This window comes from Tachysurus vachellii, chromosome 4, assembly GCF_030014155.1.
Source record: "Tachysurus vachellii isolate PV-2020 chromosome 4, HZAU_Pvac_v1, whole genome shotgun sequence".
Lineage (NCBI taxonomy): Eukaryota > Metazoa > Chordata > Actinopteri > Siluriformes > Bagridae > Tachysurus > Tachysurus vachellii.
Window position 1 is genome coordinate 11,777,813 of NC_083463.1, and position 23,932 is coordinate 11,801,744.

The window sequence follows — 23,932 nt, forward strand, 5'->3', positions numbered from 1 at the left end:
CAGGATAACAGTTACACTGGAAACAGTCAAGTCACATCTGGGTTAGGGTTATCATTCCATCACTAAAAGATACTGAATACTATAAGATCACAGCAAGATTATGGCAGAACTGCCATTCACATAGGGGTGGACTGAGATAAGTAGCTTAGCTCCAGTCATCATTACATTTCGCTTATCTCTGTCTCACTCTCTCTATACAGTATATAAATACACAGAAACACATTTATATATATAAAAGCAACTAAAATGACTAATGTCTGAATATTGTGTGTGGAGGGGTGTGGGGTGTGCAAAGTGAAAACACTTATGGTTCTTTCGATTTACCACAACAATACAGAAAATGATGATTATAAAATTAAAAAATGATTTTGTAAATCATGCCAATTATCTTTGCGAAATGTAACAAAAAGTAGGCTTTATAACCTATAACCTTCATCTCATCAACAATACAAAACCAATGTATACAATATACAATGAATTTGCTGACATCATTCAGTGTTGCACAGCCAAATTAGCTTAAATGATCATATCCGGTAATTTGACCCCATGCCTCACCTGGAGTGTGTAAAGCCTATGACGTCAAATACTGACAGATTTTTGGTCTTCTACTCGCCTGCCCACACTGTGGATGACTATGCATTTATCACATGCTCCAATAATAATAATCTTTAACCCACACAGAACTCATATTAATGCCAGCATCTGTTCAGATATCCTATAAACCTCTTTTATGCCTTTATCACGACTGTTTTTTCTGACCTCTCAGTAGCCGCACCCGAGAGCAATTCCACTTTGTATATTCAGCCTCATAAAAATCTGCGTTATCCACAAAAGGACAATATCAAATAGAAAGCTCTTACCTTTACAGTGCTGTATTTGTCTCCTGAGCTCTTTACTACACTGTAGATCTGTTGGTTTTCTCCCAGCAAGGGATGTCTAGTTCTGGGACAAATCAAAGAATACCCTCTGTGTCCTCAATCCCCTGATGAAGAGGGAGGTTTGTGGGAAAGGGGGAAAAGGGGTGTCTGGATGCCCAGCAAGGCCTGCTTGATCCGGGAGGAGGCTTTTTAAAAGGAGAAGACTTGACGTTGTCTGTAATGCAGAAGCCAAAATGGCTCTGCTGGCTGCTCAGAGCAGTGATGCTGAGCCTGACTAAGCCAGTGACATCATCACTGAAGGAGGCAGCACTAGCAATGCAGCACTGATGGACAGAGAGAGAGCAAGAGGACGAGGGAGAGGTGGAGGAGGAGCAGAAAGAAAGGGGGAGGGAGAATAGCTGATGATCAGAGGGAGAGAGAGGGAGCGAGATTAGGATCCCCAGGGAATGTGGCATGCACAATAACATAGTGTTCTTCATTCTAAATCAAATACAGCTTCAATATTTACAGTGAGATAAATCCAGAAAAAAGTATTTGTGATTACATTTGTGACATATAATATATATATATTTGTGTATGTATGTGTAGATATGCTTCTTCTTATTATTATTATTATTATTATTATTATTATTATTATTATTATTATTATATTATTATTATTATTATTATTATTATTATTGTTATTACTTATCTTATTATAATAATATAAGATATATAACTGACACTAATAATAATAATAATAATAATAATAATAATAATAATAATAATAATAATATTTTATTATACTCTTATTATTTTGTTTATTTAACTAGATCTTTAAATAAAACTAAAACTATCCTGCATTTTTTATGTTAGGAATCAAACTACTTCTATCATATTTTAAAGCCTCTGCTAAATACTGATTCACTGAATTTACAGTGACTCAGCTTAAAAATTTCAAATCAGTCTGAAAGATTGTTTATTCAGTGAAAACATTAGAGAAATGTGTTTGTTACATAACCATCCTATGATCAAATTAACACATTCCTAGATCATTTAGATAAGTACTATAAAAATCTTCAATTGTTTTATAAATGCTGTAGACTGCAGTCAGGCAGCTGTTGGTTTCTTCACATTACAAAGGCTCTGAAATAAACAAGATCAACTATGAATTTGTACAGCTTTTTAACACAATTGTTATTTTAAGTAAATAAAATATACTATAACAATTATGTGTGGGAAAAGCTATGTCAAAAATACAAACAAGCAAATTATATTACTGATAAGACTGAATACTGTATCATGGAGCATGTGTCATGCAGTATGTAAGCCTATGTCAGACTTCCTGAGTGGATTAACAATGCTGAATTATTTCTGTAAAGGACGCAGGCACAGGTTTATTGTTTGATTTGCTCAGGCATAATGGAGGACATCAGAGGCAAAGTGACTGAGCATTTATCCAGAATATACCACAGTAGATCAGGCAGATGCCACTCGGGTTTCAGCCAGACTGAAACACAATGCAGTCCATACACTCCTCCCTTCATTACACACACAGACCAAGCACAAAGCAGTTGCTTTCTTGCTTTCTCTTGTTTGGGTCGTCTTCTGTTTGTGTCTTCCTCAGACCACATTCTCAGTCTTTATTCACTCCATTCTGTCAACAAACCATATAGAAAATCTCTTTTTTTTTCAATTGAAGTGTCTCCTGAATTTTCCTGAGTTGAAGACCTACTTATTCAGGAAACACTTCAGGAAAGCATTTCCTTCCCATTCTTTTGCATTTATTAAAAAAAAAAAAAAAAAAAAAAAAAAACACAACCTTTGACACTTTTTCATTGTAACTTTAGCATTAATGTATCCAATGATAGAGATTTAAGCACTTACAGTATGTACGTCACTCTGGATAAGGGCGTCTGCCAAATGCTGTAAATGTAAATGTACATGTAAATGTAGGAACATGTATGGATTATGTACTCCTTATGGAATGATTAAGCTCAGTGTGGACACTCAGCAGTACAGAGCAATGAGAGAGTACTTTCTCTTTCTCTTTTTTCCTCTTAAATGGCTTATCTTGCCATTGCAGACATGACACATAGACTGTTTCCTGTGTGTGAATGAGCCAGGTTTTTAATTACAGACAAGCATCTTAGACGTCATCCATCACAAATAACACTGTAATAACACTGATTTTGAGCATGGTGCCATGCCACCATATCTCTTGCCTGTATGTTTCTGATCAATAAGGGTTAAAGGTGAAAAGGCAAAAGGGTAGAATTTCCAATAATTTGACCAAGGTCTGGATGTATCTTCTCTATCTCCTTCCTTCCATTCCCTTCCTCCCTCTTTCCCTTTTCCAGTTCAGCTCAGTAAAGCACAGCTCTGAATAATTTATTTCACTAAAGAATAGTTGCTGAGGTCCTGCCACATCAAATGCATTTAAAGGGACACACACCTGAAGAAAAACATACAGAAAATATATACAGTCATGATACATTTGCAACGGAATTCAGAATGTTCTATATGATATTAACATGTCATTGTGGGGAAAAACTGTAACAAAAACTGTGATGGTCAGGTCATATCATATGCATTATGAACCCACAAAGAACTCCTATGAACATAACAAAGCAGTAAAAAAAATTAATATCAGTGGAGCACAAGGTCCATCCCAAATTAAAAGTTTTATGTATGGTTTATAGCAGGATATGAAGCAATTCAATGAGTGATGGCCCTTGATTCTCTAATCTCAAGACAAACAAACCAGTCCTCATTCACCTTTGACCTTTACAGTATATGCACTATTCATATTCTTTGTGTCACTGATAAATATTTTATACATGAGGTTGTCAGAATATTTTAGCCCAAAACATTGTTTGCCTTCTGCCAGGAGGATACAACTTGATCATAACTTTATCTTTCACTTTGATAACAACCTTAATTATTTATCTAACATGGTACAGAACTGTTTGAATGTTCTGTATGGGGTAGTAAAGTAAGATCATCCACAAGACTCTTACAGAAGCTTACAGTACATGTCCCCAAATATATTTTTTCAAATTATACCATAACTGTATATATCTCTGTATGTTAGTTATTTTTTATTATTTTCATGGAGTTCTCTGTGCAGTGACTGAAAAGCCTTGCAAGAGTTTCATAATTTCATAATTCTGCAATAACAGGTCAACAAACCTTGACTTTTGTGTGTAACTTGGTGCACTGACCCCAGTCCACAGACAATGTACAATAATTTGATTCAACACTTAATTTTAATGCACAGTTCATTTGAATTTTGTTAAAATAATTCATTTGATAGTCAGTCCTTGCTTGAATTCAATTTACACTGACATTTACCGTATTTCTGTGTTCTGATCATGAATACATGAAGTATTTGCTTTCTTTAGGTCATGTTTCTGAGTGGCTAGTAATTGAGATATACAATATGTCACTGTACATAAATTTTCATCTTGGTTTTATATTTGACATTCACTGTACTTTCGAGATTCTCTCTTCTATTTCTAAGGAAATTAACAAAAAGGACAAAATGTGTATTTTCTTTCTTTCATACATCCTAATCCAGAGTTATACAACTGAGCAATTGAGGTTTAAGGGCCTTGCTCAGGGGCCCAGCAGTAGCAGTTTGGTGGACCTGGGATTTGAACTTATGACCTTCCAGTTAGTAGTCCACAGACCTTAACCACTAGGCTACGACATCACTGAAAAGGAATGTGATCTTTCAGAAAAGCAGATAAAAAGTGTTATATAGTAATGGAAGGAACTAAAAAGTGTATGACAAGGGAAACTAAGTAAGACGTCAATTTTACGCCATTAATAATAATATTTTTTTTTTAAATTATGTGTGAATTATAGAATTTAATGCAAAATGTACAAAAACTTAAAAGAACACACAATACATGGAAATAAAAACAAAGTTTTATTTTCTTTGCATACATTTTACTGATTCTTGCACTTTCTGCTATTTTTGGTCGTATTTTATTTTACTCTCCAGCAGTTTTATTTGCTCTTCTTAAGATCGTAAGTATCTTAAGAATTTTTATGCAGATTAGGAGTGGGATAAAAGTCTCTATTGTCCACTGGTTCCACTGGAGATGTCACTCTTGCCTGTCTTCAAAACTTAAAGTCAAAATTTCAACAGTTTGATGAACATCATCTACGTCCATATTATTGATTGGCTAGAGAAGGGCTGTCAGTTGAGAACCAGTGGACCAATAGAGTCTTTTATTTCGCCCGCCCCTCATTTACATAAAACTCTACTTAATATTTTTTAGAATGGCAAGTGAGCAACCTGGAAAGAACAAAGAAAACTGACGCATGAATGAAGAGAAAACATATGAAAATAAAAATAAAAAAAAAAAACATTTTGCTTTTAATTCCTAGTATCCTTGACTTCTTTTATATATTTTTTTATTATTTATTAATTTTTTTAAATTTACATTCAGAAGACTTTTAAACCTAATACACAACAAGGTCTATTAAACCTATCATTTACTCATTTTAAAACTAAACATTTACTCAGATTAAAACTAATACAAACTCATAACATACAACATAATATCTAATTTTATTTTATTTATTTTTCATATTTTTATTTTTTTTAAATAGATCTTAAAATTGAAACAATATTTAAAATGCATGGAACCCAAATACACTATGATACAGTTGATTATTCCTAACAAGTAAACAGATTTTAAAAACTTAGATTTGTTTATTTGTATTATTTGAGGGTTTTTTTCATCAATTCTAACCCCAAATACAAACATCAATATTTGTATTATAATATATAAATATATAATTTTAATATATATATAAAAGTATTAATATATAATTTTAATATATTCATTCATTCATATTCTACCGCTTATCCGAACTACCTCGGGTCACGGGGAGCCTGTGCCTATCTCAGGCGTCATCGGGCATCAAGGCAGGATACACCCTGGATGGAGTGCCAACCCATCGCAGGGCACACACACACACACACACACACACACTCTCATTTACTCACACACTCACATACTACGGACAATTTTCCAGAGATGCCAATCAACCTACCATGCATGTCTTTGGACCGGGGGAGGAAACCGGAGTACCCGGAGGAAACCCCCGAGGCACGGGGAGAACATGCAAACTCCACACACACAAGGCGGAGGCAGGAATCGAACCCCCAACCCTGGAGGTGTGAGGCAAATGTGCTAACCACTAAGCCACAGTGCCCCCATTTTAATATATATAAAATTTTAATATATATTTAATATATATAAATAATAATATAAAAGTTATACTATATATAAAATATAGAATTTTAATATATATTTTATATATAGTATAACTTTTATATATAAATATAACTTTTATAACTTTATATAATACAACTTTTTCAAACAGTGGTTGAAGGCCTACTTATTCAGTAAACACTTCAACTAGTATTCTTTCCCTATCTTCTGCATTTAACCTAGTGAACCAGCATGTATCCAATGAGAGAGACTTAAGCACTTATGTATGCCAGACTAGAGAAGATTATAGACAAACTGGACTACCAATTTTTGCATTAAAAAATTTACATGGTCCAAATAATATAAGTTATAAGTTTCAGGGTAAATATGTGTCATTAAAATATACATATATATTTATACCATTTATATAATTTCATTATTTACACAATACATACACTATTTTTCTTTTGACAAAATAAAAAAAAAACTTTATAAACTTTTATAAATATATTTGCTGTAGTTGATTGTCAAAATATAAAATAATTCTTATAATCAAATTAATTAATTCAATATATTCAGAAATAAAAATATATCATTTAGTTTGTAGCAATAATAGTGTATCATTGTACATTTGTATCATATGGCACGGGTTTATTTGTGTAATCACTTATTAAAAGGTTTAAAGGTATATTATTAATAACCAGTAATCAATTAAATACTATAAAATACTCGTGCAGTAATAAAATGTCAGATAATATTGCATGTAGTGCACATATAATAGTCGTAATACTGCTAGTCTAGCTATCCAGTGATGTAGACCAGTGTTACGCGGTGGTACGCGGACCCCTAGTGGTCAGTGGCGTAATTGCACAGTAAGATAATTATAAAATATTATTTTAGCTTTTAGTTGTAAAAAAAAATCATTGTGATTGGATAGAAAAGAGGGAATGGCGTGTGAGAGCAGGGGTAGGGGGTCCATGAGGCTGGTTTGAGATGTGATGGGGTCCAGTACTCCAAAAGGGTTGAGAAACACTGATGTAGACTGTAGACGACTATAGTCTTGGGAGAATTATGCACAGTTGCCCATGTAATGGAATTTTTAGACGGTCCCTTTCTGATGACCCTAATATAAAAGGCTGGTACCTGCGTTTTTAGAATTTCAGCTATAGACAGCTTTAACAGGAGATACTTGCTGAAAACATATATTCAGTTTTGCTTGGTTCTAGTTCTTCTCCAGAGTAAGAAAATACACATTTTGTACTTTTTCCACACTTATTTCTTGAGAAATAGAAGAGAAAATCTTGAATGTACAGTCAATGTCTACATCTAATTATGTTCAATGTCTAATATGAATTTAACTCTAAATGAGGTTCAATGTCTAATATGAATCTAACTCTAAATTAGGTTCAATGTCTAATATGAATCTAACTCTAAATTAGGTTCGGTGTCTAATATGAATCTAACTCCAAATTAGGTTCAATGTCTAATATGAATCTAACTCTAAATGAGGTTCAATGTCTAATATGAATCTAACTCTAAATTAGGTTCAATGTCTAATATGAATCTAACTCTAAATTAGGTTCAATGTCTAATATGAATTTAACTCTAAATTAGGTTCAATGTCTAATATGAATCTAACTCTAAATTAGGTTCAATGTTTAATATGAATCTAACTCTAAATTAGGTTCAATGTCTAATATGAATCTAACTCTAAATTACATGTAGGTTCAATGTCTAATATGAATCTAACTCTAAATTAGGTTCAATGTCTAATATAAATCTAACTCTAAATAAGGTTCAATGTCTAATATGAATCTAACTCTAAATTAGGTTCAATGTCTAATATGAATCTAACTCTAAATTAGGTTCAATGTCTAATATGAATCTAACTCTAAATTAGGTTCGATGTCTAATATGAATCTAACTTTAAATTACATGTAGGTTCAATGTCTAATATGAATCTAACTCTAAATTAGGTTCAATGTCTAATATAAATCTAACTCTAAATTAGGTTCAATGTCTAATATGAATCTAACTTTAAATTAGGTTCAATGTCTAATATGAATCTAACTCTAAATTAGGTTCGATGTCTAATATGAATCTAACTTTAAATTACATGTAGGTTCAATGTCTAATATGAATCTAACTCTAAATTAGGTTCAATGTCTAATATAAATCTAACTTTAAATTAGGTTCAATGTCTAATATGAATCTAACTCCAAATAAGGTTCAATGTCTAATATGAATCTAACTCTAAATTAGGTTCAATGTCTAATATGAATCTAACTCTAAATTAGGTTCGATGTCTAATATGAATCTAACTTTAAATTACATGTAGGTTCAATGTCTAATATGAATCTAACTTTAAATTAGGTTCAATGTCTAATATGAATCTAACTCTAAATAAGGTTCAATGTCTAATATGAATCTAACTTTAAATTAGGTTCAATGTCTAATATGAATCTAACTCTAAATTAGGTTCGATGTCTAATATGAATCTAACTTTAAATTACATGTAGGTTCAATGTCTAATATGAATCTAACTCTAAATTAGGTTCAATGTCTAATATAAATCTAACTCTAAATAAGGTTCAACGTCTAATATGAATCTAACTCTAAATTAGGTTCAATGTCTAATATGAATCTAACTCTAAATTAGGTTCAATGTCTAATATGAATCTAACTCTAAATTAGGTTCGATGTCTAATATGAATCTAACTTTAAATTACATGTAGGTTCAATGTCTAATATGAATCTAACTTTAAATTAGGTTCAATGTCTAATATGAATCTAACTCCAAATAAGGTTCAATGTCTAATATGAATCTAACTCTAAATTAGGTTCAATGTTTAATATGAATATAACTCTAAATTAGGTTAATTGTCTAATATGAATATAACTCTACACTCTAAAAACTGCTGGGTTAAAAACAACCCAATTTGATTTATTTTGGCAACCCAGCGCTGGGTCAAAAAGGGACGTACCCAAGGCTGGGTTATTTTAACCCAGCTAGTTGGGTTATCATGTTTAACCCAGCATGCTGGGTTGTGATTTTAGCCCAACTATTAGTTAAAAATGACTACACTGCTGGGTTGAATTTAACCCAAAATGGGTCAGAAATTTAATTGATTAAAATAATGAATCTACAGCAATACTTACTTCGGTAATCAAACCCCGCCCACGGGAAACACGGAAGTATGTGGAAGCAATTTAGGTGATCTAAATAAAATGTAGTCCTTCGTTTTATTAATACACGACAAAGGACGTCTAGGCTAAAATAGCAAACCTTAAATCTAATATATAATATGTCTAATATACAGAGCTGATTTCTTCATAACAGCATGTAAATCTATCAAATATCACAGTAAATGCTTCACTGACTTCAGTCAGAACATCTTACTTTAAGAATACAAATTTAAAATATGAAAACATTTCATAACATTTACATTAACCCCAATATCTGAAGATATAAGAATCATCAGTAAGAATCAATAAATTGCAATGTAATTGTAGTGTTGTATAAGAAAAATAGAAGAATTTAAAATAATGAACATGCATCAAACTGACTGCAGTCAGGAAAATTTACTTCCAATTAAATATGTGTGAAATATGAAAACATTTCATGTAACAGTGAACAAGATAAAGAACACAGAATCCAATGAAGCAGTCAGGTCACAGTAATAATAATAAAAAGTTTATTAACTATACACAGTTTAATTAACAATAAAAATAAAATAATAATAAGTTACAGTTTGTCTGCAAAAATGAATGCTGGCAGAACTCTTACTGCTGGTGTCTCCTCCCCAGGATGTCCATACACCACAGTCTGTAGAAACTGCCACACCAGGGAACACTGCTTGCTGCCATCAAATAATTACATAGAAAATATTAATGTCAGTCAAAAGGAATTTTATCCAAGAATTGCTCCTAAATTATCCAAATTATTCTGGGTGTGTCACAAATAAAATGGACTTAAGTAAAGTTGGCCGCATATTCACGTATTCGAGTTTCCCGAGTCAATAACTGAGCTAAACGCTCCTTTTACACAAATAACACCTCTTTTTTTTATCGTAGTAATGTAGAGAGGCAGCTACAACACAATTTTCCTCAATATCAACTTTCCTCCGCTGTGGATAAAATACACAAGTCTCTATGTGCAGGCGACTGAGAAACAGATTCCAAGGGACCGTCTGCAAAGTGCAAAACCTGAAAAGCGAATACAAAAAACAGTCAATAACTTTTCATATAAAAAAAATCATAAAAATTATAGAAAAAGACATTTCCCCCAAATAAGTGTTGTAATATAACTATCAGTACATCAGTGATGTGTGAGCTGGTGACAGTACAGTGTATTACAATGAAGTTATTGACTGTTTTTTAGTTTTCGCTTTTCAGGTTTTGCACTTTGCAGACGGTCTCTTGGAATCTGTTTCTCAGTCGTCTGCATATAGAGATTTATGTATTTTGTCCACAGCGGAGGAAAGCTGATTTTGAGGAAAATTGGGTTGTAGCTGCCTCTCTACATTACTACTATAGAAAAGAGGTGTTATTTGTGTATTAAGAGCGTTTAGCTCACGAGTTATTGACTCGGGGAAACTCGAATTTGTGGATGCGGCCAACGTTACTTAAGTCTAACAAAATACATTACCATCAAGTAAACTCCACCGTATCAAAACCGTATCTAACACAAAATCATTTATAATAAAGTAGATTTAACACCTACACAAGTAATATATAAAAAGCATTTACACTATTTCCTTCCAAGCTCCGATGAAGATGCCACGCGCGCTCTCCTGTTCACTGTTCTGGGATCTGTAGTAGAGTCGGAGCACGGCTGTCACGGCCGCGAGGTAGTCTCACTTTAACTGACTGTAAGCCTAAATTGCGCTTATAACATTAGTTTATACAGTAAAGCAGATTTTTTTTATGGCTATACATCGTTAAATACATATTGAATAACACGTTTCAGACAGAATTTCACTCGATTTTATCTGAAGACGCAAAGAAGATGGCGGCTTCGCGCACTGATTTTCACGTTGACGTGCAATGCTCTCTTTAACGTCCGTGTTCCCAATGCAGCGCCGCTGGGTTATAGCTCAAGACAATTTTCAACCCAAACTTGGGTTAAAACAGCCCAAAGTCCTACCAAACGGCCTCAACCCAGCATTTGGGTTGAAAAAACAACCCAGCGTTTTTTACATTTATAAATGAGGTTCAATGTCTAATATGAATCTATGTCTAATTCATATTCTAATTCAATGATCCATAGTCTAATTCAATGTCTAATTCATATTAGAGTTAGTCTAATATGAATCTAACTCTAAATTAGGTTCAATGTCTAATATGAATCTAACTCTAAATTAGGTTCAATGTCTAATATGAATATAACTCTAAAATAGGTTTAATGTCTAATATGAATCTAACTCTAAATTAGGTTCAATGTTTAATGTGAAACTAACTCTAAATTAGGTTCAACTGGTGCAACTAGCTGCAGCCAAATTTCATATAGTCTATACAGAGAGGGACACTGAAATGGAGACAGGGTCCACTGTGCGTGCTGTGAAGAGCTTAAAGGTTTTGATTGGGGACGAGGTTCGACCTGCACTCATCACCATAATGGATGGGAAGATTCATAACATCCTGACTGATCCAAGCACTGCTGCACAAGAAGGTGGAGAGGTGAACTATGGTTATATGTGAAATTATGTGGTACATACCCTGCTCTACAGGTTCCTGACTAAATGTACATATATTAGTGTATTTTTACAGTTATTTATTTGGCAGAGAGCTAACAACATATGGAAAAAATCTTATACCCTAATCTTCTCTTAGGGTAACAATAAATCACTTATACTGACAACAATAATGTGTTTTTTTTTTCTAAATGTCTTTGCTTCATCCTCTGTATTAAGCAAACATTTTAACAATTTAAGGGTTTGGAACCAGAGAGGTTTAAGTGATGTTATGGAATGCAGTTGCAATGCAATGTATCATGATAATAGGTTGTTTTTCAGACATTACACAATATTACATTTAGCTATAAATGGGTAAACATTATGACACGTCATTCTGTAATTTATACATGTAAACCTTAACAAATTGTTGCAGTTTGGACTAGCAATTGTTGCATTATGTGCAAAATTTACATGGTCCAATTAGTATAACACGAGTTATAGGTTTTCATGGTAAATATGTGTAATTAAAACATACATATATATTTTTATATTACACATATATTTCATTTTATTATTTATATACACTATTTTTCTTTTTACAAAATAAAACATTAAAAAAGGAAGGTCTAAAAATCTATTTGCTGTAGTTGATATCAAAACATTTTTTTTAAATATTTTATATTAAAATTCATTCATTAAATATATTAATAAATAAAATATTCAATTTAGTAGATTATAGAGTAGAATAATAGAGTTTATTATTGTACATTTGTATCATGTGGCACAATGAGTTTATATGTGTAATCACTCATTTAAATGTATATTATTAATAATCATTAATCTTTTAAATACTATTAAATATTAAATACTACTAAAATTATAATAACAATAGAAATAATAGTATTATTATTGTCATTCTGTAATTTATACATGTAACCCTTAACAAATTGTTGCCATATGAGAGGAAAAAATATTTTGGGATAAGCTGTTAATCGATCACCATCCCTTTTACTCTATTTATTTTTACACACTTCTGTGCACATCTGTCATTATGAATATACCCTAATAACCTTTATTTTGAAGATAAAGTTCTCCTTTTCTTGCCTGGTAAGCATGCAGTATGTGCTGTGTGTGTAGGTGCTGGATGTGGGTGACTGTGTGGTTATGCCAGGTTTAGTGGACTGTCATGTTCATGTCAATGAACCTGGCCGTACTTCTTGGGAAGGCTACAGGACTGCAACACAAGCAGCAGCAGCAGGAGGGGTGACTACTATTGTAGACATGCCCCTGTAAGAACACACACAGACACACACACACATATATGAAATCAGACGTGTAGCCTTTCAACACAATCCATAAGGAACTAATTACATAAATACGATAAACAAAAATGTGTTGTCTAATGTAGCATCTAAGCTTCATGACTTATTGTAAATGAAAAAGTAATCGTACGCTCATTATCATCCATAGCAATAGCATACCACCAACAACAAGTCTTGTGAACTTCCATGAAAAGTTGCAAGCTGCTACTGGGCAGTGTTTTGTGGACACAGCGTTCTGGGGTGGTGTTGTCCCTGGGAACCAGGTACTATCTTTTCCTTTATATATTAAGCAGATATTAATCTCTTGTGTTAAATTACACTAAAATTGATTACTTTTTGCATCATCTAACTTGCTCTTGTCTCAAATTTGTGTTTGTGTATTTTAAAATACATGTTATAGCAGTAAATGTATTGGCCCAGATTAATGACCCATCTATAACTAATTAACAAAATAAGAGATAAGCGATGTATCCATTCATAACTGGCTTTATTTAGGGCTTGAAATCGAACTAAATTTTGTTTCTTCTTTGTGACCTCCTTTCTATCTCTCTGAGCCTTTAGTTGGAGCTGAGACCCATGGTACAGGCCGGAGTGGCTGGATTCAAGTGCTTTCTCATCCACAGTGGAGTTGAGGAATTTCCTCATGTTAGCGAGAAGGACCTGCATGCTGCAATGAAGCAACTCCAGGGCACAAAAAGTGTTTTACTGGTGAGCAACCAGCTGATGATTCTTCACTGACTGTTTGGTTTCTGTGGCTTCTCTCTCAGATCTCTGCACTCATTAAATATCCCAAATTTCTAGAGCAAAACATTGTATGGACAGGGTGAATGCAATTAGTATTAATGAAATGGTTCATTATGAGAGCTCTGTACTAATTATTGTGAGTTTAAGATGCAACAGCATACAGTACATAGACACATAAATACAAATATTATTTAATGAATAGTTCATTTTCATATCATTTGAAAAACCTGTTAAGGAAGGGGTAAAGGGTGGATCCACAAGTGTGGACTTTTTCAATACTACTTTTACTGCTATGATGTTGTTCCCTGCTGTATTTAGTTTCATGCAGAACAGGAGGTCCATCCACCTGCCGCAGCAGAGGAGGGGGGTAAGAAAATTGGCCTCGTGTATCCCCAATAAAAATAAATGTATGTTTATTCATTTGATTTATTCCAAAATAAATTCTTTCTTGCTCAGATCCATGTGAATACTCAACGTTTCTGAGATCCAGACCGGATGTCATGGAGCTGGAGGCCATTCGGACTGTAACACAACTCTGCCTTCAGTACCAGTCAGTCAACCAACATTTAGTCCATTAATTTAATAATCATCTGATATTTTATTATTTTAACAGTGTTCCTTTATAAAATCAAAATTAGTTTATGTTCTGATATCATTAGCCTAAAGACACACAACAGATTTTGCGGTCTTTTATAGAGTGAGATGCCACATTGTTCACCTGTCATCAGCCGAGCCTCTGGGGCTGATTCGATCAGCTCGACAGGCTGGAGCTCCATTAACAGTGGAGACAACACACCACTATCTCACCCTGAACTCAGAGAACATCCCATCAGGGGCCACACAGTTCAAGTGTTGTCCTCCTATTCGGAACAGAGCCAACCAGGTTAAATAACACAGATTTGTGAAGCGTTCAGATATTAGTGCAGAAACTGGTCCACAGTTTTTACTAACTTGTTCAGAGGAAGTTGCATAAGAGAAGCTCTATTTAAAACTAAGGATAATAATTAGCAGAGTATTAACTTGTTCCAAATTGAAAAACATAAATGTTGATATGGTGAAGCCAAGAAGAGTTCATTTAAATTTTTTTGGAAAGGGTTTTTTTTTGTAACAGTCAGTAGGTTTGCTATTGGAAAGCCAGAGGGTTTTTCCTTTTCCAGTATCTCTGTAACATGCCATGCTGTGCTTTTTTTTAATTAATTTTAAGAAAATGAGAAAGATAAAACAGAAAAGCTAGTGAGAGTGCAGGTTCTGATACAGGATAACAGTAATTAGCTTAATCTTTTCTAATTTCAATCATTAATCCCTGAGAGTGACGGCTTATGTATGCTTTATAATATTTCTTGAATTCTGTGTTTGGGTCATTTGTATACTAATAAACAGAGGAAAAGAAATCAAAGCCTTTCTTCTCAAACAGCATGGCAGATATTGCGATGGGTGGATAATTTAAGTTTAGCTTTTGGGTTTTGAACCTTGTAATTCAATTTAAAATTATTTTCATAAAAATAAAGCCATGGTAAACAAAACAAACAAATGTAAATATGGCAAGAAATAGTTTTTTGTTAATATCATTATTATTGCTATTCTTATTGCTAGGAGCAACTGTGGTGTGCACTAAGAGCTGGTGATATTGACATGGTCGTATCTGATCACTCACCTTGTACTCCTGACCTGAAGTGGTTGGACAGTGGGGATTTCACCCAGGCATGGGGTGGCATTTCTTCTCTGCAGTTTGGTATGTATTTTGGGTCAAAGTTCTGCTAGATTCAAAGAGCTCATGGTCTGTTTACTTGACCAATCTAACTAATAATTGACAGCCACATGTTTAAAGATCAGCTTAAAATGACTACTCAAATAACACAGGAAACCACAGCTCTATTCTAACTGTGCTCAAAAACAATAACTGATACCGTTTTGTAAAATGTTATCATATGCTAAAAGTTGTAAATTGTGAGCTAATACTATAGAAAATACTGTAGAATATTGCTGTTACCAAATTCTGTAAAACTGACAGAAATATATCAGGTTTTGAACCAAATTTCAGTTTTGGGTTTCAAACATACTTAGACACTTTAGACATGTTGGTGGAAATGATTTTAGTTAAAAATTGTTTTCAATACTGAAGGCTTTCTGTGTGTTTAAGCTGTCCGTTTTACACATGTGTGTTATAAATTGTCAGCAGGCTAATATTTATTAGTAGTAGATATTTTATGCATTACATATTAAATGTAATGTAAATTAATAACAGTTGCCTTTACACAATGTGTTGGTGTCTTTCAGTGGTATTTCCTCCAGGTTTAATCAGATTGGTAGATACTTCTGTGTGGTAATGAAACAGACATAAGCTTTATCAATTCAGATTGTATGTAAATAATGACTTTGAAAATACCCAATTTAAAATGTAATTAAGTGTCAGTCTGTAAAATGCTGAATCTTTACATTTGGTTAAGACGTACATAATATCACATATATCATAATAACATAATAATAACGTTAATATATAAAGAAACTATAGGAAAATTAAATATGCATATATTTAGATTCTGTGTGATTCACAACCCATTTGTATCTCTTTTCAAGGTCTGCCTTTGTTTTGGACCTCAGCTCATAAGAGAGGTTTTGCTTTTCCTGATGTTGTAAAACTCCTGTGCAAAGAACCTGCACGTCTCTGTCGCCTTGACAACAAAAAAGGCAGTCTCATGCCAGGATATGATGCGGATTTAGTCATCTGGGATCCAGAGAAGAAATTTACAGTGAGTAAAGGAGCATTTTCTATTTCACGTCACTCTGCCTGTGTGTTAATATCCACCTGGAACAGAATTAATAATTGGGGTGTTTTTGTATTAGCAATTTCAGAATGTTTACTTCTAATAACCTTTGAAATCTAATAAAATATGTAATGTTTATGTAATAAATATTTGTGATTATATACACTGAACATAACCTGTAACTTCTTGTCATGTTCTAGGTAAAAGAGAAAAATATACATTTTAAAAATAAAGTGAGTGACTTGTTTATTCTTTATTTCTGAGCACAATGAGCTTGGACTTAACCTTAACACTTTTTTACTCTGTTTTCAGCTGACTCCATATCGGGGCTTGACTTTATGTGGGGAAGTGAAGGGTACAATCGTTCGAGGAAAACTTGTGTACTTCAATGGCTCCTTTAGTCCTCAGCCACTAGGACAGAATTTACTCATAAATCAGACTCAATCAGAATAAATCAGGCTTCCCTGTGGAACTCCTTCAATTCAACCACTTGCAGATGTAAGTCACTGTGGATAAGGACGTCTGCCAAATGCTGTAACTGTACATTTTACAATATAATATAGTTAAATCAGATTCACGAGTAATGCATTAAGGGCCACAGTTAAAACCACAATATAAATAACTCAATAAAGAAGGTGTGATTTATGGCAATAAATGATATTGATTACCGGATAACTGAAAACATTAGTGGCAAGAAAGCAAAGCTCTGTATTTTAGTTTTAGTTCCTCTGCCTCTCTAAAGTCATGTTTGTGTTAGAGGGGGAATAAGTTAATGATTGACATGCAGTGATCACCGAAGCATGTAATTTGTAATCGAATATGTAAACACCATCCTATAATTCCTTCTTAAAGTATTTACATCAGAAAATGTAAATGTTCATCTTCATACATAATAAATTGAATACCTGTAAAATTTTCTATTTTAAAAATCCTTTGGCAAAAGTCAGTACCTTCAATAAATTCCAAAATAAATGCCACAGATTTTGTATCACATTTTACATTTGGTTTTTATAAAAACACTTATTTTATTAAAATCTTTTAAAAGGCATAGTATTTAATAGCATATTTAAAGGTTATTTTAACATATTTAATATGGCTTTACATAAAGAGATAATTTTCCAGAGAATAAAATGAGCATGTATCAGCTTCTCTAATCTATCTTACATTAACTCTTGTTGATATGCAAATGATCACAGTGCATAAGTTTGCATCATGGAGTTTGGTCACTTTTCACTAAAATCGTTGGACTAATGGACCTGATTGTGAAACACTGTTTTGACACCATTAATCATCCATACAGATTACACACTTGTCCGCTTCATTGCTTTTTCCTGCTGTGAATTAGAGCAGCTTCTTTGTCTGTCCAGTATGTCATTGCTCTCTGTCCCACCACCACAATGTCTCTTACAACCTTTTGCGGTCCCGCACCGGCTTCTGCTGGGACCGGGGCCCTCCAACGTGCCTGCTCGGATTGTTACAGCTGCATGCCAACCGATGTTAGGACACCTTCACCCCGAGACTATAGAGGTACAGTTATCATTAATGTTAATTTTGGTTCATCATACATTCAATTAGAAAAAATTGTATTTGTATTGATTGATTGTTGTATTTGTTTTTCTGTCAATCCTATTCATTAAATCTTTTATTCATATTTGTTAGTTTTATATATACAATATAAATATTTTTTATTGTATTTAAATTTTATTGCACTAGTGACTAGATTGATACGTCTTTTTTAATTTGAGCCACAACATTGATGCAATAGGTACCTGTCAGTTACTTAATATTTTTCTACTATATATATATATATATATATATATATATATATATATATATATATATATATATATACTTTTTATGTAAAGATATTTAATAGTTTGTTCTGTTTGTGTTACATGATTTTATAGCGAACTATTAACTTAAAAGTCTTAAAGTACTTACTATTTTTGAAGAATCCAGAGAACTAAAACTAGTGTATCCTGCAGTTTGGTATAGAGAGACATCATTGTACAGCCGTTTATTAATACTTATTCACATTGTTGAATTTATCTGTTATTTTTTATTTATAACCTAGATTATGGATCAGATCAAGAGTGGGATCCAGTATGCCTTTCAGACTAAGAATCGCATGACTTTGGCAGTGAGTGGGCCGGGTCACGCTGCTATGGAGTGTGCTATCTTTAACTCAGTGGAGCCTGGAGAGAGCGTACTCATTGCAGTCAACGGCATCTGGGGAGAGAGAGCTGCCGAAATTGCAAAGAGAATAGGTCTGGAACTGTTAATCGTGGGAGAATCATCTACAATACTACATTTATTCAGCATTAATTCGTTGTTTATGAATATACAAATATCTTAACCCACACTCAACTGATGAATTCTTGATGTGTAACAGGTGCCAATGTGAACACCATTGTAACCTCAGCAGGCAGGTTCTTCACAAACAATGAAATCCAGCAGGTAAAACCATAGCAGGTCCGCATGCTGTATTAAAAATGCTATGTTTTTGAGATTTGTGGGATAAGTATATGACATGTCAGTATTTTGTGTTTATAGGCATTAGCCAAATATAAGCCAGTTCTGCTCTTCCTTACACATGGAGAGTCTTCTACAGGAGTGCTCCACCCCATAGACGGCATTGGCGATCTTTGTCACAAGTGAGAAAAAAAAGACTGGTGTATTCTGTGCATTTATTAACCTTTTACATGCTTGCTTTATTCATCCTCCTTGCAGTTCACTGTAATTCTTTTACTTATGTGCTTACTGTTGCTTCTCAGGTATGGTTGTTTGTTCTTGGTGGACTCTGTTGCAGCACTTGGAGGTAGTCCAATCTACATGGACAAGCAAGGTATTTTGGTATATTGCCTCCTTTTGTTAAAATATTTTGGGAAGCTTTACAGAAAATATTTATCAAAGAATATGTTATTCTTCTGTTAATAAAATAATTACAGCAAGTTTATGAGACGGTGTGCTTTCACAGTTGCTAATAACATCTAAAGCAACAATGCAGAACTACATCAACAACAAGACAAAAATCTTTTTATGCCAAAAAGAGGCAAAAAAAAGCTGAAATAAAGAAAAAAGAAGAAAAAGAAACGAAAATGTCAAGTATATTAATGCAAATTGTACAATGAATCAGAATCAGAATCAGATTTATTGGCCAAGTGTGTTGACACACACAAGGAATTTGGTTCCTCTCAAAAGTACAGAAATAAATAACACTATACTATACAAACTATACAAGACAATGCAGACAATTGGATACAATATAGACAGAATGAGTATAAAATATGAATATAGAATATGAACAATCAGTTATGTACATAAAGTGTGGGAGTGCAAATAACAATATTGTGCAGATGATTTGATGACTGACAGTGCTGATAATGCAGTACTTATGATAAGAAGCAGTGAATATAATTATGGTGAGTTGTTGATAAGGGTGAATGCCTGGGGAAAGAAACTGTTCCTGTGTCTGGCAGTTTGTAGCCAGAGTGAGTTCTGTAGCCAGAAGGGGCCAGAAGGGAGGAGCTGAAAGAGGTTGTGTCCAGGGTGCGAAGGGTCAGTGGTGATTTTCCCTGCCCGGATTCTGGTTCTTGTGTCGTATAAGTCCTGGAGAGTGGGCAGGGTGGCACCAATTATTTTTTCTGCTGTTTTTGTACAATGAAGCAGTGTGTAAATTGATTTCCTTTGTTTTTGTACTTTAAAGTATCACACATCTGAGCTATATAGACTTTGCGGCTTCTCAAACTTTAAAGCAAATTGTGGATTTTGCAGATATTGACATTTTGTACACTGGCTCTCAGAAAGTCCTAAACGCACCTCCAGGAACTGCACCAATCTCCTTCAGTGAGAAAGCATGGTGAGATAAAACTCTCTACATGATTAGAGAAACGTTTTAAAATTTGAGTATACATTTTCATATAAACCTCAGGTGAAATGATCATTTCCTGTTTCTCATTTTTGACAGCCATAAAATCTTCAACAGGAAGACAAAACCAGTGTCTTATTTTCTGGACCTGAACTGGCTGGCCAGTTACTGGGGCTGCGATGGCAAACCTGCTCGCATGTAAATTTTTCTTTAAACTGTCATTGATGAATGACTTCTAAAGTCATTCATATAACTAGCTAAATTCCATACAGCTTCTCTCATTCTCTCTATATAGCCTTTGCAGTCAACAGGCCTAGAATCCATTTGTACTTAAATTCATGTTGTTGATTAGAGCAACTGGAAAATAATACAATGCATTGTGACTGAAATTTTAATATATACTCTTTTCTTTTACATTTGTAATGACTGAATTCATGATCATGCTGGTCAGGGACACAGTGGATCTGGAACCTTTCCTAGAAACCTTGGTTGGGAGCTAGGAATACTCAAGAGATGGGGCAAGGATGCAGGACACCATACAAACACACATCCACAAACTTATTAATTTTAGAGTAGCCATTCAAACTCCTGGCATGCTTTTGAGAGGTGGGAGGAAACCAGAGAACCTAATACAGATATGAGACAATATGTAAAACTCCACACATACAGTAACTGGAGCTCAGGGTCAAACTGGGGACCATCTTTACTTGCTTGCCATTATGCAGCCAGTCAGTGAATTCAGTCAAAGCAAATATTAAAACTGGTATATATATCCAGTGAAGAAAATGTGCTAATTTAACAATTTCACTGTTTTGTATACCTTTACCCAAAGGCATAGGCAACTGTATTTAATAAGACTAACCTATTCAGACAGGAAATTGTGGCAAAATTTGTGCTCAAATCTAAAAGTGCAGAATTGCCAAGAATGTCTTTGTATGCGATTGCATTACAGTTTCCCTTCACCTGTACTAAGGGGTTCGAACCTGTTTCAGTGAGACCTGCACAGAGCCCTGACCTTAACCCCATTGAACACCTTTGAGATGAAATGGAAAGTCAACTGCAACCCCAGGCATCCTATGCGGATCGAACACAAATCCACATAGCCACACTTCTAAATCTAGTGGAAAAAATTCACAGAAGAATGAAAGTTATTGGGACAACAAAAGAAATGGGATGTTCAACAAATACATATGAATGGTTTGGTGTCCAAAAACCTTTGGCCCTATAGTGTACATGGGAGTAGTTCTAGCACTTTAAGTGTATCTGAGGTTGTGAAATTTGTTAGGAGCATGTTTCTTGTACTTACTTCCTGATTCCTGAGTAAGGTATGCTCTTTTTATAGTTATCATCACACTGGACCTGTAACTGCATTATACAGTCTGAGAGAAGGTCTTGCCATCCTTGCAGAGAAGGTGAGAATTCCCTTTGTCCTATACTATATACATCACACTAATAAGGATACTGTTTTAATAACTAGAGGAAGGATAACAGATAAAAGGCACTACTAGGCACAAAAGCACAAACAAGTTTTATAAATAAATTTTATATCTTGATAACTTGGCTTTTTTTAGGGGCTTGAAAAATCGTGGAAACAACACAAAGATGTGGCCGAGTACTTCCATACAGGCATAGAGAAGATGGGTCTCAAGCTCTTTGTGGAGGAGAAGGTAGTACTGTGTATAATACCAAAATATAATACCTAACATAAATATAATATCAGGTGCTATACCACAACAGTGTTCTGGTTGGTCAGAAGGGGTTATTTCATATTCTATAACAGCAGCTCTGACAAGTAGTGCCAGTTGTAATTCAACTGTTCAGTTTACAGTATAATAATGCATTTGTTCTTGGTGAATGTTCTAAGTTATCCTTTCTGTAGTATCACTGGATGGTTTGAACACCGTAGGCATCGGTTGTTATGAAATATCTCTTTTGAGACATGCAGTTGAGATTTTATGAATCATATTGTATCATAAACTTGCAACAGTAATTTGTAATTTATAGGGAGAAAAAAGCTAATGAGCTAGAATGGTGTTTATGGCTGCTAGATACTTTTATATATATTATTCTCTCTCAGTTGATCCACATTAGAAAATTATCAGCTTATTCTTTGCATCAGGTTGTACTACTCCATGATTAGTTGTTTTACTCTAAAAAAAAAAAAGTGATTTATTCCTTACTGATTTATTTTCCAATTGTTGTCAACATTGTACTATTTTTAACTTGAAGGTTTCTTGTATTCTCTGACAGAAAGCAAGATTGCCCACAGTTACTACAGTAGTAGCACCACCAGGTTATGACTGGAAAGAAATCACAGGCTTTATTATGAAGAATTGCAACATAGAAATTTCTGGAGGTCTTGGGCCATCAGTTGGAATGGTAATGGTTGTATATCATTAATTTACTAGTTGTATCAGTAATATACCAGTTCTATTGAATAATTTCTTACCTTTGTGTGGGTTATGCGTGTGTCTCTGATTCATGCTCTTGTTTGCAGGTACTTCGTGTGGGTCTGATGGGCTGTAACAGCAGAAAGGACCATGTAGACATGATTTTAGAGGCTCTTTCTGATGCACTGAAACACTGCCACAAAAGTAAAGTGTAACAGCACATCTTGTGTGGCAAACAACTGTTACTATAAAATTAACATATTCAACTGTATAATGTCTGAAAAATAGTCTTAATTTGAAATCATTACTAAAGAAACAAGAAGTGGTCTTACACATACATTATCAAGACTATGGATGAAAATTTGGAGCTGTGGCAATTAGCTCTGCTTTATGAATCTCCAATAGCTCAGTTTCACAATCTCTCTGATAATAGTCTTACCTAAAATACTTTAATATAATTATTTTTAAATAATTATTTTTGTTAATCTCAGAATTTGTATTAAATATCTGCCACGAACAAATATTATATAGCTGTATATAGAGCTTGAAAGTTTGTGAACCCTAGTCCTAAGTCCTAAAAGCAGACTAAGTGAACCTAATCAAACAAATCAGAGAAATACATTGTTATTCAAAAATCTGTTCTAAAAATAAATATCTGTGAGGGGTAAGTATGTGAACATTTAGGATTAGTATCTAATTTGAAGGTAATCTGATTTTAATAAATGGAATGACAATCAAGTGTCTGTGAGTGCCATGTTTTATTCAAAGAAGTGGCTCATGGCAAATACAAGGGAGATTTCTGAGGCCTTCAAAAAAAGAGTTATTGTTGCTTATCTGCCTGGAAAAGGTTACAAAAAGATCTTCAAAGAATGGAGGAAATTTAAGACCATTGCTACTCCTTAGAAGTATTCAACAAACAAAGATCACTCCAAAAGCAAGACATGTAATAGTTTTTTGGGTCAGTAGGAACCAAGGATAACTTCTGTTCAACTAAAGGCCTTTCTTACTATCTTTGGTTAATGTTAATGTTCATGAGCCTGCCATCAGGTGAACACTGAACAAAGCAACGACTTTCCAAAA

At 33.8% G+C, this 23,932-nt stretch overlaps 3 protein-coding genes across 10 annotated transcripts in view; 2 read left to right on the forward strand and 1 right to left on the reverse strand.

The window, feature by feature from the left end:
- kif1aa (kinesin family member 1Aa) overlaps positions 1-1,383 on the reverse strand; it is a 56,409-nt gene extending 55,026 nt beyond the window's left edge. For 5 of the 8 annotated variants that reach the window (XM_060867766.1, XM_060867765.1, XM_060867767.1 and 2 more), the window contains exon 1: positions 861-1,382. The gene's annotated coding sequence lies outside the window, so the exon portion shown is untranslated. Of the gene's footprint in view, positions 1-860 lie in introns of all 8 variants that reach the window. The other 3 variants (XM_060867759.1, XM_060867761.1, XM_060867760.1) reach the window with 1 other exon arrangement.
- A 5,800-nt stretch (positions 1,384-7,183) lies between these two features.
- Positions 7,184-17,575, forward strand: zgc:103559 (Allantoinase, mitochondrial). The gene is made up of 12 exons (XM_060867768.1): positions 7,184-7,326; positions 11,558-11,767; positions 12,901-13,052; positions 13,234-13,348; positions 13,647-13,793; positions 14,148-14,196; positions 14,286-14,379; positions 14,526-14,712; positions 15,423-15,561; positions 16,407-16,579; positions 16,795-16,827; positions 16,907-17,575. Exons 2-12 carry the CDS (start codon positions 11,621-11,623, stop codon positions 17,045-17,047), a joined length of 1,377 nt encoding a protein of 458 aa, XP_060723751.1. The 5' UTR covers positions 7,184-7,326; positions 11,558-11,620; the 3' UTR covers positions 17,048-17,575.
- A 247-nt stretch (positions 17,576-17,822) lies between these two features.
- Positions 17,823-23,590, forward strand: agxta (alanine--glyoxylate and serine--pyruvate aminotransferase a). Its single transcript, XM_060867769.1, has 11 exons — positions 17,823-18,121; positions 18,669-18,861; positions 18,987-19,051; positions 19,148-19,248; positions 19,369-19,439; positions 20,369-20,453; positions 20,562-20,660; positions 21,805-21,874; positions 22,034-22,129; positions 22,713-22,841; positions 22,960-23,590. The coding sequence occupies exons 1-11, from the start codon at positions 17,963-17,965 to the stop codon at positions 23,065-23,067; spliced, it is 1,176 nt and encodes a 391-aa protein (XP_060723752.1). The 5' UTR covers positions 17,823-17,962; the 3' UTR covers positions 23,068-23,590.
- The last annotated feature ends 342 nt before the right edge of the window (positions 23,591-23,932 follow it).